This window comes from Sceloporus occidentalis, unplaced genomic scaffold (genome assembly GCF_023333645.1).
Source record: "Sceloporus occidentalis isolate IW3139 unplaced genomic scaffold, rSceOcc1.0.p SCAF_2, whole genome shotgun sequence".
NCBI lineage: Eukaryota > Metazoa > Chordata > Lepidosauria > Squamata > Phrynosomatidae > Sceloporus > Sceloporus occidentalis.
In genome coordinates this window covers 131,249,265-131,266,892 of record NW_028316982.1, presented here as the reverse complement: position 1 = coordinate 131,266,892, position 17,628 = coordinate 131,249,265, and the positions used below count along the sequence as shown (strand labels likewise).

The 17,628-nt window shown below is 39.4% G+C and overlaps 1 protein-coding gene across 5 annotated transcripts in view; it reads right to left on the bottom strand.

The window, feature by feature from the left end:
* Window positions 1-229: 229 nt before the first annotated feature.
* The window catches only part of ENOX1 (ecto-NOX disulfide-thiol exchanger 1), a 497,438-nt gene continuing 480,039 nt past the window's right edge, over window positions 230-17,628 (bottom strand). For all 5 annotated transcript variants that reach the window (XM_089511006.1, XM_089511011.1, XM_089511009.1 and 2 more), the window contains 3 exons: window positions 11,846-11,948; window positions 6,503-6,588; window positions 230-1,151 (listed from right to left, as the gene is read on the bottom strand). In XM_089511006.1, the coding sequence (XP_089367132.1) occupies window positions 1,020-1,151; window positions 6,503-6,588; window positions 11,846-11,948 (321 nt within the window). In that variant the 3' untranslated portion in view covers window positions 230-1,019. The remainder of the gene's footprint in view (window positions 1,152-6,502; window positions 6,589-11,845; window positions 11,949-17,628) is intronic.

The following is a 17,628-nucleotide window of genomic DNA, read 5'->3' as shown; positions in this document are numbered from 1 at the left end:
AAACTAGTTCACTTGTGTAAAGTAAGTACTCTTGCAGTTTTCATTCTTTGGGTTCAAGTTGATGCTGCTTTTCCACGTACCTTTCAGAATACAGTAGTTAATATATAGCAACAGAGTCTCTAACATCCACAGCAGAAAGATGACTACAGTGATATGTGGATTTTGGATTTTTAAGATGATCAGAGGCAGACACAAGAACCAATAGGGTAGAAGTCCTATTTATTGAAAAAAAATTAATATATTTGCTATAAAATCTGTAACAGTAATGCAACTGGATACTTATTATTGGATGCATAATCCTGAATGTTACATACCAAATACAATACAGTAACACTGCCTTCCTCTTTATTTACACATTTATGAAAATCAATATGCAATCCATGTTAAATGAACTCAGAATGGAGAATAGTTACATTAGAAAAATAATATTTTGGATAAAGCATTCTCAAGGAATCCAATCACATTTTTTTCAGGCCTCTAGCAATAAGGCAAAAGTCCCTGGTACGGCAGATAACTTAATTTACAAAATACAATAACTGCTGAGACACATTTTCAAGTTTGCTTTTGGTATGTTTTCTCTCACTGTGAAATCACTTTTGTCTTCTTACTAAACGGAGAGACTCTCGGGAATGGAACTTGAGGAAGATCTACTACGTATCACATATACATTGCTGGAGCTTAGTAGCTCAGAATTCTTTCTATTTGCTCAGGGAGCTAATTTTAAAAGGATCACATTTTAAATAATGATATCATTATGATTGTAGTACCTTTCTTGAGTTTTCATAGGAAACACCGGTCACATTTCAGAAGTCTTTCCCCCCCTTTTTTTCTTTTTGGAATTGGCACACAACTACATTTTCACAAGAGGACATTACAAATGCAACTAAAACCAGGTCTGGAGCACTCTGGAAATGGAGATACCAAACCCAATTGTTTCCCATTAATAACTTCGACTGACTCCTGTTGTCATACACCATGAAGCTTTTCCCCTCGCCACCCAGCTCCAGTCCAGTCCACAGTCAAGTTGTTTTGATTCCTTCAAAGGCACAGAACTTCCATCTCTTCTCCAGTGTTGCTCCTACACCAGAAAACTCTTGCTTAAACATGCGTGGAAGCTTCATCAACAGCATTTCTATTTCATTTGCAGAGATCTAGGCAAGGAGGAGAAAAAACAGCAAAATATGTTTCTGTGATCTCAGGATGGATTGACACAATCAGTTGTTCTGATACTGGAGGTTTAGCACATATAAAGCCATTGGTGCCATATAGAGAATTATATTATATTTTACCTAGAGAAGCCAGCAAAATTCTCCTGAGCCAAACTCAAGGAAGAAGACTGACAGTTCAAAACAAGGCACCTCAAATGGCAAACAAGCTGAACAAGCCATTACATTTCTCTTGGGGTCAGATTAAAACAATTACAGGAATTTTGGGGCATACTACACATCCCAAAGGCCACTGCATCTTTTCTTCTTCTTCAGTGTGGAAAAGACAAGTTTCAGATGAGCTGGAAAAAATGATCAAAGTTTGATGATCAATGATCATCAAAAACACAATCAAACTTTCCAGTTTGGGAAAAGAGAGAAGTTGTATTATTTCTAACTAAATCCAAGGTGTGAATACATCTCTTGTTTCATCTTTCTTCCTGCTTGTAAGTGAGAAGCAGATGTAGTAAGAAAACCCGTCGATAAAATGGTCTATGCAAATGAACATTAGACTTGGGTCTAAACTATTCAGTGGGCTCTGGGGTCATGTATCATTTATACAGCACAATCAGTCTACATTGCAGGTCATTGCCTGTTGGCCACAAATCATCACACATCAACCAAAACATATTGTGGCCTTCCAATCTATTGTGGGTAATACTACCCCATCTTAAAAAAATGAAGGTATATGGAGCCCCATAGCTGCTGCAGGCGAATTATGTTAAATGTTGTCAGCAGCAGAGACAGAGTGTGCATCAGCACTGCAGAAATAATCCAGTTTGACACCACTTTAACTGCCATGACCCAATGTTGTGGAATGGTAGTTTTGTGAGACATTTAAGTTTATTGCACGGCACTTGCAGGAATGGGGACGGAACAGAACGGCATGTAATGGGGAGGATGGGTGTTAGTGCATGGAAAAATGCCACTGGAAGTCCCCAAGCCATTCCCCCTCTGTTCCATGGCAGCCAATTTTGAAGGATGATTTTGAACCGTTCTTCAAAATTGGCTGCCAGGAATGGCTGGGGAATGGCTTGGGGACTTCCAGCAGCATCAGTGGCATTCTCTTGTGCAGTAACACCTGTTCTCCCTTCGTTCGGTTCTGTGCCGTTCTGTTCCTGCAAGTGCCGTGTGATAAACTTAATTGATCCTTCTCTTGTCACAGAGCTCTGTGCCACCAACAAACTACAGTTCCCTGAATTCGATAGCACTGAGTTGCAATGATGTTGAACCAGATTATTTCTGTGGTGTGGATAAAACCAGAGAGGCGAGTGCATAAAGAATGTACTGGAGGAAATTTAGTCAGCTGCGCATGTAAGTTCTGTGTTGCTTGGGACTGTTCAGTTCAGTTCATCTTTATTACAGTCATAGACCAGCACAAGCTTGGTACTGAGATCTAATGAGTTCAGCCAAAGTCCACATGGAAGGAGTGCATTTTGAAAAGTGATTGGAAGGAAGACAAATTATTCCTTATAGATGTTCTGTGGTTGAGTCTCACCTATAAGGATTAGCAAGACAGAATGTATTAGATAATTTTAGAGGAAATCCTTAGGCAGCTGGGTTTTGTTGAACTGGATCTACAACAGCTTTCATTTATATTTCAAATCCATTATAAACCAACAGCAGTTTGATGTTAACCATGGCCAGGAAATATAAATACAGTCAGCCCTCTGTACCCATGGGTTTTTTATCCATGGATTCAAAAATCTGCGGCTTGAAAATATTTTAAAAATACATAAATTCTATAAAGCAAACCTTGATTTTGCCATTTGATATAAGAGACACCATTTTATTACACCATTGTATTTAATGGGACTTGAGCATCCATGGATTTTGTCATCCACAGGGGGTCCTGGAACCAAAACCCCAGCGGATACCAAGGGCCCACTGTAAAAATATGGGCTGGCATCCTGTTTGGTAGTTACAAGATTATAAACTGGATTTAGAAATTTAGAAAGAAAAAAGTGCCCCCCAACCTACCTTTTTAGCCTGGCGGTGTTTCAGACAAAGGTTTCTGAGGCACTGTAGATTGGGGCACTGGAAAATAACATCTGCAGCTCTCTCCTAGTTGTGGAGCATTTTGTGAGAAGCAGCTCTGACAGTACTCTGATGGGGTCTCTCCAGCTACCTGTTCTCAACATACTGAGAGAAATAGTTGCCTCAGAACCCTGAGGGTTCTCTCGAGCTGCTTGTCCCATGAATGGGAGACCTGTACATTTCCCAGTGCCCCAAACTGCAGTGCTTCAGAAACCCTTAGGCTGGGGCACTGCCTGGCAGGTATCTTCAGTCACAACTTTGATGAAAGCACTCCATCCCTGTAGCTACATCTGATGATGCAGGATCTTGGCCCTCAATGGTAATATGTTTACTAGGAGGGAAGTAATATGAACAGTATTCCCTGTGCATATAACACAACAGCTGGACTGTAAAGTTCTGTTTGTATACTTCTGCCTGCAGTGCAGTGCAGCTCTATGATGCTGGGATGCATCAGGAACAAAGTGCAGTCCAAAGCTGTGCAGAATCCCTCAGTGATTGGTCACAGCTTGGTGCTGGCAAACTAGAGTTGTGCATTAGAAGTGGGTGAATCATAGCACATGGAGGGACTGGCTACCTCTTTCTACAGTAATGAAGAAATTACATACACTAGTCTATGGGAGAGCCTAAACTATCTTCTTACTGGTAGATAGATAATAAAAAAGAACTAGTAAGCAATACAACAAATGGGAGGGGGGTATTAATGACTTACTTGAGCTGTTCCATGTTCCTGTCTAACCATTTACATAACAAATTAATTTTCCCAGCTCTGACTATGGTGAATGTCAGTGAGTCATATTGCCTAATTATGGTAAAAAGGAGGTAGAAGGAACATGCAATCCTAAATCCTGATTCTACTTCTTTAATGACTGAGCTACCATTTTGTTTGCATTTTATATCCTGACAAAAGCCTCACTAACCCACCTTTCTCTATGACCCTTAAAAGTTTTTATGCATGAGACAGGAATGGCATAGGTCTGCGCATCATCATGAACAAACCTTTATCAATTCCTTTTTTCCCTACTAAGAGACAATGTGAAGTTCTGATGATGCATATTGCTTTTGACATGGGAAAACCTTTGCTTTAACATCCCCAGCCTTGAATGCTTCTCTCGAAGATTCCTACCAGGAGAACACGGTTAAGCACTCTGCAGCGCTTAATGGCTGTGCTTCCCTTTTTATTTCATTATATTTTGTTATACATTTCCCCAAGATAGAAATACACATTTTCTTGAAAAATCACTTGCATCAGGCGCCTCTATCTGAACAGCAACAAAACAGGGTGAGGAAAATATCTTGCATTTATCTGTGAATGAATGAATGAATGAATGACTACAGGTGAAAAAGATCTCTTCTGTGATAACCATGGGGAAATCGTTTCTGCTTAGAGTCAGAAAACTAAATTAGCTTGGTGTCTGAGGAGAGTGGAGTAAAAGATTCCCTGGTAAAAGTATATCATATCTATTTGGTCTATCATGCTTCATTTTGTTTTAGCTAGGGCAGCAGTTAGGTGGTACACATTGGCTGGCATCTTGTTAGTGGCATATACAGGCATAGGTCCACTTTGTGCCTGCATATGTCTTTGTTGTTGTTGTTGTTGCAGAGGTTGGTATTCCATTCCATCCTCTACAACTACCTTGAGTTTGGACTCACGGTTTAGTTGATGTAGACCTGTCACTGCCATTCTATAACCAGTGGAGAAAATGTGTGCGGCTCTGTTCCTGCAACCAGACGCAGAATGATTACTGCAGGGGACCTTGACAGATCTCAGTAGATGATGCAATCATTCTCTGTTTGGCTACAGGAACATAGCTAAATGATTCTCTGATTTTCCCCCACCAATTTTCTACAAGCCACGGAATAGCCATGAGACTTATTGAGTTCAGGGGTTGTTGAAAGCACAGATGTGACATAGTTCCTGCACCATCCGGGATCTCAAACATTTTGTACTTATTTTAATGTACATTCATCTTGTTCTTGGTTTTTTTGGTCCAGCTTCTGCCACTTGCTTCTTAAGAGTCAACCTCTGCCTTTTGTTTCTTAGGCAACTGGAAATTTCAGCTCTTTAGGAGGGCCCTGAACTGGTGGAAAATACCACAACAGTGAGAAAGTAGGTAGTAGAGATTGGTGCATCTTCCCGCATTCTCCTAAATTAACAGTAGCCGCAGATCTTATCTATCTGGCTATAAAATAGTAGAAGTGGGATAGGGGAGTCTTCTTTCTCTTTAGCTTGTGGTAAGGTTGATGCATGTAAAGATTCCTTGGGAGGTTCAGCAGTGAAAACTGTTTTAAAATCAGATTAGACAACGTTTGACTGGATTTATTTAGCTGGATGGAATATAATAATAATAAGGATTTATAGCCCGCCCAATCACGAAGAGGGTGGGTTACAAAAGTAAAGAAAATACATAGCAAATAACAATAACAATAAAATACTCCTTATTATGCTCCTAGCCCTATATCTAAGGGTATCCACTGACAAAATTTAAAACAACAATAACAACACCCAGTAGAGAATGGATCTGACTGTAATGTTGGCTGACATTCTGTTTGTGAGTTACAATGGTGTTACCTATGCCACTATAACCCTCCCTTGTTGTTGTTGTTGTTTCAGTCGTCAGAATTCTTTGTTCACTACTTGGGGAAGAAAATTCCCTTTAAACCCATCTTTACACTCAGTGTGGTAGAATCTCAAGATGGCTGTTTTCTTTTAGCTGGAGGCACAGCAATAATATCATCCTCAAATACTCCCCCCCACCCCGAGATCCCTGAGGGTGCCCATTACAGTATATCCTGCTAAAAGAAAATAGCTGGACATATCTTTGTTGCTCCCTCTGATATGCACCAACATGGAAAAAGGTATCTTGGGGGAATAGGGCTGCCACACTGAAATGCTGGATTTGGGGGGGATTGTACCAAAAGATTTATTGCAGCTACATGCTGGAGTTATGTCTCCCAACAGAGTATCTTGGCTATTGTTTGCGTTCTATTAATATTAATGAGAATGAATAGCCCTTTGCTAAGGATAGTTTAAGGGGAGATTTCTGCTCCAGCCTTTTAATGGTTTACATCAAGACTAATAAGCTGTGCCCCCCCATCTTTGCATCTAGCTAGAAAAGGCAATGGTGAAGGCTTGTGGGATATGCATTCCAAAAATATCCATAGGACCACAATTTCCTACCATTGGTTGACATAGCCCAAGTGGTCCTGTACAAACTTATATTTCTGTAACTCCACAACCACCAGTAATGAATCTAATTTACCTTGGAATCCAGCTGCTGCATATACGACCAAAGGTATTCTATATTAGCTCCAAAAGGATGGACGTGAAGAAATGTTGATATGATGCCTGTAGTTAAAATACACACATACCGCAAAAATGAAAATAAAATAAACATTGTCTTGTTCACAACAGAACATGCGAGCATAAAGATACCTCTCTATATGACAGTGCCTGTTTTTGTATCCCAACCAAATTGTACCTCTTATTTCTTAAACAGTTCAGGAAAAAGAGCACATTTAAACAAAAGCACACTGCTTCAAGAATGACAACAGTTTGTAACCAAGTGACCAAGATGAACTGAGAGAGATTTTAAGACAATCTTGCTGGAAGCACTTGTTTTGGTTCCCAATTTTATGCTTGATTTGCCAATTAAAAAAATATATAGGCATTGGGATGAGAAAACTGTTGCTTTTTTCTCCTTCAGTGAATCTTGTCATGAAAATGTTGAATATCAACTGCATCCAAAATTGTACTGCTTTGAATTGTCCTAATAATTTCAGCATGAGTTGTGTTTAATCCAGATTACTGGGTGAACAGAAACATTTCCAAGCATCTTTGTTTATTTTTTCCTTCTAAAACCCAACTTCATCTGTCTTATCTGTACCCTCATGCAACAAAAAGCACATAAACCTAGGTTTTGCAGGAAGACACTTGTTTCTATGTTGCCCCTCTCCTTCCATTTCAAGTGATGCAGATAACACAGCTCATTCCACAAGAAGCTAGTTATTTATTTTTTTCACTGACACTGGATTATTGCCATCATGCAGCATAAGACTAATGTAGCTGCTCTGCCAGAATTTCTTTCTATGTTCCAAATCCTAGGACTCAGCTTTCCTTCTTGATCCTTTGAGGGGAACAATCTTGGCAACATAGGAAGCATTAGCTGCATAGGTGAGTTGGTTAGGAGTTCCTCATAGAGAACTGGTAACAGAAACAATAGAGAAGATGCGAAATACCAGGCAGATTGCTTTTTGTTCCCAAATGTTAAAAAAAAATCTAAAAGGCATCTAAGCAGAAGCAAGGTGTCTGAGAAAAATGTTGCTAAACTCTTTCTGTTGTTGTGCTGATGCCTCTTAATGAAAATTGTTGTGCTGAAAATTTGGCTCAGCTTGGAATCTACATATATCAAATACAATAGCCTCACAAGCTGAATATTCCTCCCAATTTCAAATGCATTTCTCTTCTGATTAGAAGGTTGGAATAAGTGAAAAATAAATTAGTTGAATTAATTTAATAAAATTTAAGAAATTAAGTTTAGTGCTATCTTGTGATGCAGATAAATGGACTTAATTGAAGGACTGGAAAAGGTTTAGTCTATACAGAAATCAAGATTTATATTCTCATCCTTCTCCAAAACCAGTAGAGTACACTGAGGCTCAATTAGGGTATAGACTAACCCAATGGCTGCAGATATTTCAAATTATTACTTCTTTCCTCATCTACAAGTGTTTTATATGTATTTCCTTTAAAATATAGACTCCTTTGGAACTAGTGAGTACCACCTCCTTGGGTCAAGATCAGGATGTAATATCCAAGGCATATATTATGCCTTCAGAGGGATGTATGGTAGTTTGGGAGAAGGACTGAGGATGTTAAATGGAATCAGTTCTGGGTTAATGGGCCTATTTATTCAATCTCTCTCTCTCTTAAGGTCCACATATTTAAGCTGATTCATAAGTGGCATTATACCCCTCTCAGACTGAGATACTTTCCTAGGAATTTAATTCAAACAGTTGAAATGGCAAAACCAACCAGAATCATAACTTCCACGCTCTATGTCTCCTGGCTTTTGATCTTGTTTAAGAAATATCTTCCATTACAATCAAGAAGTCATTATACATCCAGCTAGAATCATAGAATCATAAAGTTGGAAGCGACCACAAGGGTCATCCAGTCCAACTGTCTGCCATGCAGGATCATTCAGTCAAAGCATCCCTGACAAATGGCCATCCAGCCTCTGTTTAAAGACCTCCAAGGAGGGAGATGCCACCACTCTCCGAGGGAGTTTGTTCCATTGTCAAATAGCTCTTACTGTCAGGAAGTTCCTCCTAATGTTGAGGTGGAATCTCTTTTCCTGCAGTTTGCATCCATTGTTCCTAGTCTCTGGAGCAGCAGAAAACAAGCTTGCTCCCTCCTCAACATGACATCCCTTCAAGTATTTAAACAGGGCTATCATATCACCTCTTAACCTTCTCTTCTCCAGACTAAACATCCCCAGCTCCCTAAAGCGTCTCTTGTGGGGCATGGTTTCCAGGCCCTTCACCATTATAGTAACCCTCCTTTGGACCCACTCCAGTTTCTCAACATCCTTTTTGAATTGTGGTGTCCAGAACTGGACACAATATTCCAGGTGGGGCCTGACCAATGCAGAATATAGTGGCACTATTATACAGTAGCTATAGTAAAAATAGTAGTATGTGCCTTCTGACAATTTCATAAATTTAATAGACAAGAAATATTCAGAGGTGGTTTGCCATTGCCTTCCTCTGAACACAGCCTACAGCACTTGGAAGGGAGACCCTGGTGGTTTCCCTCCAAGTACTAATCAGGACTATAAGGGGTTACATATTTTTCTAGGGAACATGAAAATCTTCTTCATAAGGATCCAAATTCCTTTATCTTCTGGCCAGGATGATTATTGCTAGACACTGGAAAAATTCCAAGACAATTACCTTCTCTAACAGGCTAGCCCATTTATAGAAAATTGCTCTTACAGAGAAATTGACAGTCTAGGTTCGGAAAGGAAGAAACAATCAGACCCATAACTCATTTAATGAAATATGGAAGCCTTCATTGTTTTTTATTGTGAAGGAGGAACTAAGCAGACTTGGCTTCAAGACAGCCAATCACCATTCAGAGAGACTGTCAAGAATCTGAAAATATAAAAAGCAGGAGTGGGTGTTGAGGGAAGGGAGATGGGTTTGACAGTAGACAGGTGTCAGCTGGAAGAGTCAGTTGGAATAGTCAGTGGGGAGTGAATGTGTACTCAGTGTCTGACGTGATTGAAGAAAAAGGATGGACATAACTCAGGGTGAATATTATTATATTTTGGAACTAAGAACTGGAACTTGTTAAAGCATTTGCTATCCTACAGGATATACTAAACCACATGAATTCTCTTGCTATTTTGTTAACTCTGAATCAGAGTGGTTTCCTTAACTCTGGAATATGGGTGGGTCACAATTAACATAAAGAACACAAAGATAACATATCAATCCATAATGAGGTCCCTTGGGAGCCCATTCACCCCAAATCCAAGGAGGGATTTTAGAAGGGAGACCTTGGGTTAGGTGAGAGTGGCAGGCATCCAAGGACAGGAACTGTAGAGCCTGCCTGGATAGGCCAATGTCACCCTTAAAATAATGATATTTATTATACTCCATGAATGCATAGTATTTTAATTATGGAAGGACCTGATATTTTGATTACCCTTCTTAATAAATGAGTTTCAATTTATAGTATGTGTGTGTGTGTGTGTGTGTGTGTGTGTGTGTGTGTGTATATATAGTCACTCTCCTTTTATGACTTTGATTGTATTAGATTGTAAATTTTATTATGTGTAATTTATGATTTTAGATATTTGCCATTTTAGGCATGTGCAATATTGTGATGACTGAATTTGTGATTTAAAATTAGAAAACAAAATTTTCTTTCTTTCCCATCTAGTTTTATCATCCTTCAAACTGTGACAGTTTTTTTCTTTGTACTATGAGAGAGAGAGAGAGAGAGAGTGTTGTTGCATCCTTAAGAGAAGAACTTTTGGGGCTTGACTTAGGAGGGTGAGTGGAACCTGGGCAAAAGGAACACAGATAAGAGTGTGAGAATCATTGAATCATAAAATAAGAACTGTGTGGTCGAGAGGAAGGTCAGGTAGAAAAATAATTAAATAAACCAAGTGTTAACAATATGCACAGAACTCAAACAGCATTGAATCTATGACTGTAGAAGAACCTTTGGTTGGCAACTTGCCACATTTCCATTCATTTCCCAGCTCAGAATTGGTTTCCCCAAGCGCTCCCACCCACCCAGCATGCATGGGAAAAGACATTGGGAACATAATCACTGCCCCTACAGGGGAAAAGGCCTGTTTTATATTCCTCTGGCTATATTGGAAAAAAAAAACAGGGCTTTAAAATCTATGCTTCCTATGGTATATCTGACCACAGAGGGATGAGAGCACTCCAAAGCAGGTCCACCACTCGTATTATGTATATCTGGAGGCATTCTTAAATAGATTGCACTTCAAGTTTGATTAATCCTACCCAGAGGCCCTTGTGCTTCAATATATAAAAGAGCAAGCATGTCCATTTGTTATCATACTGCAGCAAGAGTACAGTGTGCACGGCCTGAAAAGTATGTGAGTGGGGACATTCCTGTTTCTGAAGGGCTGCCAGAAGACCATACTCTTTTCGCAGAGCAGTCCTGTCCACTCCTACTCCAGTTTAAAGACAATGAACTATGATTGAACAGGGGCCTGGAAATCGCTCATCATTAATTGTTAGTGCCTGGTCAACAGACTGCAACATACAGGTTATCTAGTCACAATCTTCATGGTGATTAAGGTATGGTATTCTATTTCTTTTTAAATTCTAGTAATGTGTGCACAAACACAAGTGGCCACTTGAGACAATACTGTACTTCATAAAACCCATAAACACCTCAAGCAAGTCCTCACTTCCTAGAATATAACCTGCAAATCCCTGTCATATATTAGTATGTGTGCGAAAAGATATGTAATGAAATTGGAGTTCGTAGAATTGCTAAACAGCATGACCTCTATCACATTCTTCCACCAAATCTTTTTGCAAGGCACAGAAATAACAATGGGAGTAGGGTTGTTATTATGCTATTTTAGGGGGCATTATTATTCTTCAGGAAACTATATCTAGGCATATCAGATTTCAATGTACAAAAAATAGTTGAAGTCAAATGCAATGCTTTCTACAATTTAATGTGAAATATATCCAAGTGTAGTTCTGAAAAGTATATTATCCCCCAGACTTCTTTGCCTCTGCCCACTAAAATTAGAAATGATGCTCATGTGAGTACATCCCAAACTCTGGAAAATGCTGTACATTGTGCAAAAGGGGTGACAGCATCCAAAGGAAACATTTGTAATCATTTCATAGAGCACACAAATTCACTGATCTGATTCTCTTTCGAATTATAGCCAGCAACCAACCATATCTAGTCAGTGGAAATTTCTTTGGTATCACACACTGAAATAGCAACAAATTTTCATAGCTATTTATTTTATATAACTACCTTGAGTTTGCCACAGGCGATGTTATGATTGGAATTGCAGCACAGGAAGTTTCCTTACCTATCAACAGTGCCTCTTTCTCTGATTTTAATGGCTGGCTTCGCTTCTCAGAATTTTTTTCTCTGTCTTGGCTGACCAACGGTACCGTCAACACATTGATTTCCTATAAATTTAAAAACAAAACTAAATAAAACAGGTGCTTAGGTGGAATTCATCCATTTCAGTAAGTATTGCTGACATTCTTCATCTCTCTATAAAAAAAAAGATCATTACTTTAATTTTACAGCTACAGACAAGACAATTATAAATTATTGATCTGTTTCCAGACACTCTGTATTCCCAATGGCAAAAGCAGCAGCAGCAAGCTTTGTCTTTCCCCCGTCTTTATTGGAAATGACTGAGAGAGGTTCAGATTGAGCAATAAAAGAGAATCTCTTTAGGATTCACTATTTCCCAAACAAGCTAAGCTAAGATTTGACACTACCGTAGATGATTTCAGAATCAAGACAAATACAGGTAATATAATGTAATGGCAAGCGCCTATCACATTTATCTCATTTTCTTCCCATGCAGTAGGAAAAATACAGATGGGACTGTGAATAATCCATTTTGTACCTGAAATTACCACTTTTCGTGCAATGATACATATAGAATTCCAGTAAAAAGCAAATAACTCAATTGCAAAATACCGCACTGACTACTTCTAGTGTTTCCAGAACTCACTGACTGCCCTGTTCGCAATATTTCATTCAGGGCACCCTCCAACAGGGCTTCAGCATAAAAGAAGTTGCTTTGCTAAGAGTGTAAAAAGAAAATAATGTCGTCTTATAAAATAGGGTTGTGATAAATTTTGTTGTGATTCGTTTTTTTCCAGTCTGAAAGATGAATTTTGGATAGGGATACAGGAGAATTTTGTTCAATTGCCACTTGAAATATAATTTGCACTTTGTAAACTATTATGTGGGTAGGAAACAGTTTCCTTCAGACTGTGTGCTTTTGTTAATTTTTGATGCCATCTTTTAGCCCAAAAACGAGCAACAAATCCCTATTTAGGAGACAAAGCACATAAAAACAGATATTTTGAGAGTCGATTCAGATGGGACAGAATAGATTCATGACTGAAGACAAGTGAAACCAAATGGAACAAATTGACTGAGCTGTCCAACCCTTTTAGGATGTGTGCATGCATGCATATTTTCCTCAGGGAGAGTAGGGTTCCCTTGGAAAATGGCAAAGGACCGGTGCTTGTGGCCTTTAAAGCAGGAGTCTGCAAGTCTGTTTGGAGCCCTCAGTCTCTGCAAATTCCTCATACCATCCTATCTTTGGCCATTAAAAAAAATATCCAAAAAGACAAACTGCCTGTTCCAGAACTGTCCAGGAGCAGCAATCCATTTTTTAAAAAGTTGTTGCTCCTCTTGCACTCTTTAACCTCTAAAATACCCATTTATGAAACCAGAAGTGGATTTATAGTGACTTCTAACCCCCTCACGCACTTTATGGCAGTGCACAGAGGGCCCCATGGAAAACCAGCACCCACATCTACCACAGTTGTTTTGAATCCCTGTTTTAAAGAAGTTCCAGCAACCACACCAAGGACAGGAATCCACAGTACTATGCTAAACACATCTCTTCCTCAGTTGTCAAGGGAACAGCAATTGGGAAGAAAAAAACTTTTTTGGTTCTGGCACTCACAGATACAGTACATGGTACAACTACCATAGTAAAAGATGCTTCCATATTCTGAGCTATAAAAATGGGACCCAAACAGGGTGATGATGTCTCCTGAATTGCTATGAACTTACTAGCAGTCCTTTCACACTACACAATAATAGCACTATGATTCCACTTTAACTTCCATGACTGCCTCCTATGGAGCACTGGGGGTTGTAGTTCAGAGAAGCACTGCAGTTCCCTGGCTGAGAATTTGAAATATCCCTCCCTAACCTGCAAATATAGAATGAAACCATGTCAATTAAAGTGGAATCTTACTACTATGATTATGTTGTTTGAAAGGGCCCCAGGTGCCTTGAGTAACCCAGATTTGTTGTTGTTGTTATTATTATTATGCTTTATTTCTATAGCGCTGTAGATTTGCACAGCGCTGTACATTCAAACAATAAAACAGATACGAATAAACCTGCCTATAGCGTACAATCTTAGAAATAGTGGCATAATACATATATATATAATACATAACAATACAGGAAAGGGTGCAATAAGACAGGCAATAAATAAAAAAGTCAAATAGCAAATAATAGTCACGCAGTGCCTGGGAACACTTTTCTGAACAGGAGTTTTGCAGTGTTTACAATCTAGATATCTTTCTATGTAGCTACTATTCAGAATGATTTTAGAGACTTACTGAGATACTGGAACAGTTTGTTGATTTATGGACAAAACTGAATCTAATGAGACCCTATATGGCATTCATCTCCAAGAAGACAGTCCCATACAGACAGGCCAAAATAAAGCTGCTTCAGGTCACTTTGGAGGCATGCTCTTTCAATGATGCATGTGTACTAAGAGCCCAGAAGCCATGCCAAAGCCACAATCCAGTCCTAAGGACTAGAGTGCAGCTTTGGCGCAGCTTCTAGACTCTTAGTACTCATGCATCGTTGAAACAGCATACCTCCAAAGTGACCCGAAGCAGCTTTATTTTGGCCAGTCTGTATGGGGCCAAGGGTAAGCCAAGCAGGTTCTCGTACTATAGCCATGTTGGCATAAAAATGTGTGTGAACCTAGAAATCTTCCAACCAACATGTGAGGGTTGTGAGTTGAATGATACCTCTGAATAGGAATTCTTGGCTTGCAAGGCACTAAGACACAAAATGTCCAACCAACTTGTACCATGTATCTGTCAGGTATTAGTGGGATTCCATGAAGATGGATTAAGTGTCCTATACAGTTTTCTGTATGGTATGTTTTATGGCCTTGTTGCCCCTTGGGAGGAGGAATTATGTCAAGAATGCCTGCATTAAAGAGCAGCACAAGTAATGAACCAGGTAGGCTCGAAGAAGATCACCTGGCCAAGTGACCTTTACAAGTTTTACTTTCTCTATGGAAAAGCTAGTATCACAAGATGTTTAGTTTCTAAGCACACTGGTCAAGTCACAAAAGACCTATTAAATCCAAGGAATCCAAAGATATAGCTGTGTTAGTCTGTTGAATCAGTATGTAAAGAGTTCCTGTAGCACCTTTGAAACTAAGTAAAGGAAGAAGTTGGTAGCATGAACTTTCGTAGACTGAAGTCTACTTCCTCGGATGCATAAATCCAAGGAAGTGTTATCTGGGATAGAGCAAACCATTTTGAGGCCTGCGGTACAGTGCAAAATGAAACCTCTCCCTGCTGCCCCCATTCCAAAAAAGAGAGAAGGCAAAGGGGATTGGCAGTTAGAGCTCATTTCAACACTAGGAATGGTGCGAGGTGGCAAGCTGTCTTAAAGGTTAAAGAGCAGACATGCAGTACACAGAGCTCTGCCCTCTAGCACCTTGGTACTACGCCACTTGCCACTCAAAGGAAGGCTGTAGTGCAGCTGGCAGCACCATTGTGTGCGACATGGGGCAGTGCTTGCACATGTGCAGTGATTGCTGGAGTGTGCAGGTCCAAACTTAGCCTACTCTTTCTGCCAGGAAAGGTGCTGTTTGTGGCACCTTGAAAGAATTTGGAGAGAAGGTTGTCTGTTCAAAACTGTTCCTCATAAGCACATTTTTGGCATGTTTTTACCACCCTGCCTATCCTATTTAGCCCTAGGAGAGACCTTTATTTAAACAGTAAGTAAACTGGAGTTGATTTACAGTTTGATTAAATAAAGGCTTCTTCTGGGCCTAAATCAATCAAGAGGGCAAAAACATGGCAAAAATGCCCCCATACCATGTAGTGTATCAGGGGAACACAGCCTCCAAGGTCTTTGGGTTGGGGGTCAGTGCAGCTCCCACACCCCCTGGCAGTTGCCCATTCCTGCTCCAGCACCTAGCTGGATTGGGGACATAGGGCTGCAGTACATGTATATTCCTGTTAATTGTATGTGTTAAGAGAGGATGAATATAGTTGGCTTCTTTACATATGATGAGACCCAGTGTGGCACAGTGATTTGAATGTTGGCTTATGACTCTGGGAACCAGGGTTCTAGTCCCAGCTCTACTACGGAAATCCATTGTGTGACCTTTGGCAAGTCACATGCTCTGCCTCAGGGGAAGGAATGGCAAACCCCCTTTGAACAAATCTTAAGAAAACCCTTAGGGTCACTGTAAGTCAGAAACAACCTGAAGGCAAACCAACAACATCAATTTACATATGACAACACCAGGTTATTAAAATGCAAACTGATCTTTTTCAATTGGATGGCTGCATGATGGAGTGGCACATGTATCGTAATGCATGAAGTCTTTCCTACACAGTCATTCTGTGGTTTTACTCCAGATGTCTTCCCTTCAAGGCAGCATTTTTGCAGCAGCGTTATCATCATTTTGAGCATTCAGAATATATTCTCTTCTGCCTGGATTTATAGGCTAACATTAAGAAAACAAATATAATGACCACAGATGATTTATATAAATTTAAAGAAGACTATGAAGACATTGCAATAGTTAAAGATTTTCCATTCCTTGGCTCAGTCATTATTTAGAATGGAGACTGAAGTCAAGAAATCTGAACATGACTAGGACTTGGAAGTGCAGCTATAAAGGAACTAGACACGACCCTGAAGAGTAAAGATATATCAATCTAAAGATTTCAATCTAAGGACTGATATATACTAAAAGGTGAGTATGCCATTGTATTTCCAGTTTCTGTGTATGGTTGTGAAAGCTGGACAGAGAAGAAAGCTGATAGGAAGAAAATAAACTTATTTGAAATGTGTTGGAGAAGAGTTCTGTGGATACCAGGGATTGCTAAAAAGACAAATAAATGAGTTATAGATCAAAACAACACTGAACTCTCCCTAGAAGCCAAGGTGACTAAACTGATATTGTCATACTTTGGACATATAATATGAAGACATGACTCACTAGAAAAGACAGTGATGCTTGGTAAGATAGAAGACAGTAGGAAAAGAGGAAGACAAGAACACAGAAGGATAGACTCAAACAAGGATGCCTGGTTCCAGAATCTGCAAGACCTGAGCAGGCAGTTGATGATAGGGTGACTTGATGGTCTCTTATTCATAGGTTTACCATATGTGAAAGTTGACTTGATAGCAGTTAACAACAACTGGAGAAACTGATGTTTTCTCACAGCTTGCTTTGCCATTGTTATAATGATTTTATCGATAACGTACTTGCAGAATTACTGGATAGTCTACTGGACATATCTGCCTGCAGTTAGTGAATTTAATAACCACAAACACAGAGGAAAAAATATGCACATGGTACTGAACAGCTCTAAAAACTTGATAATATCTCTGTGAAAACACACATATTTAAATGTTTCATATTTTATGCAAAACACATATATTTTCAAGCAGCTATGCTTCTGTTTCAGTGAAATAATCTAGTTACAATTAGCAGCTTCTCACAAGTGGACAAAAATGCATCTGGACAAAATGTCATGTGGAAAATGTTTGTGTGAACAAACTCTTTACAAACATAGTATGTGTTAATAAAATTCCACGGGCAAGTTGGTAGAAAGTGTGCAATTTGACATCTTGTTCTGCAGACAGCTTTTTTTTTAAACAGAACTACAGAGTTAGAAAGGATCATTTCATACACTGGGAGGCTTTATTCATCCCTTCTTGATAAAAATTACAAGAATAACAGAGTCTTAAAGGTAAATGCAAAAGTAAAGGTTTTCCCTTGACAAGGTTATCTACTTGTGACTATAGCGGGTGGTACTCATCTCTGTTCCT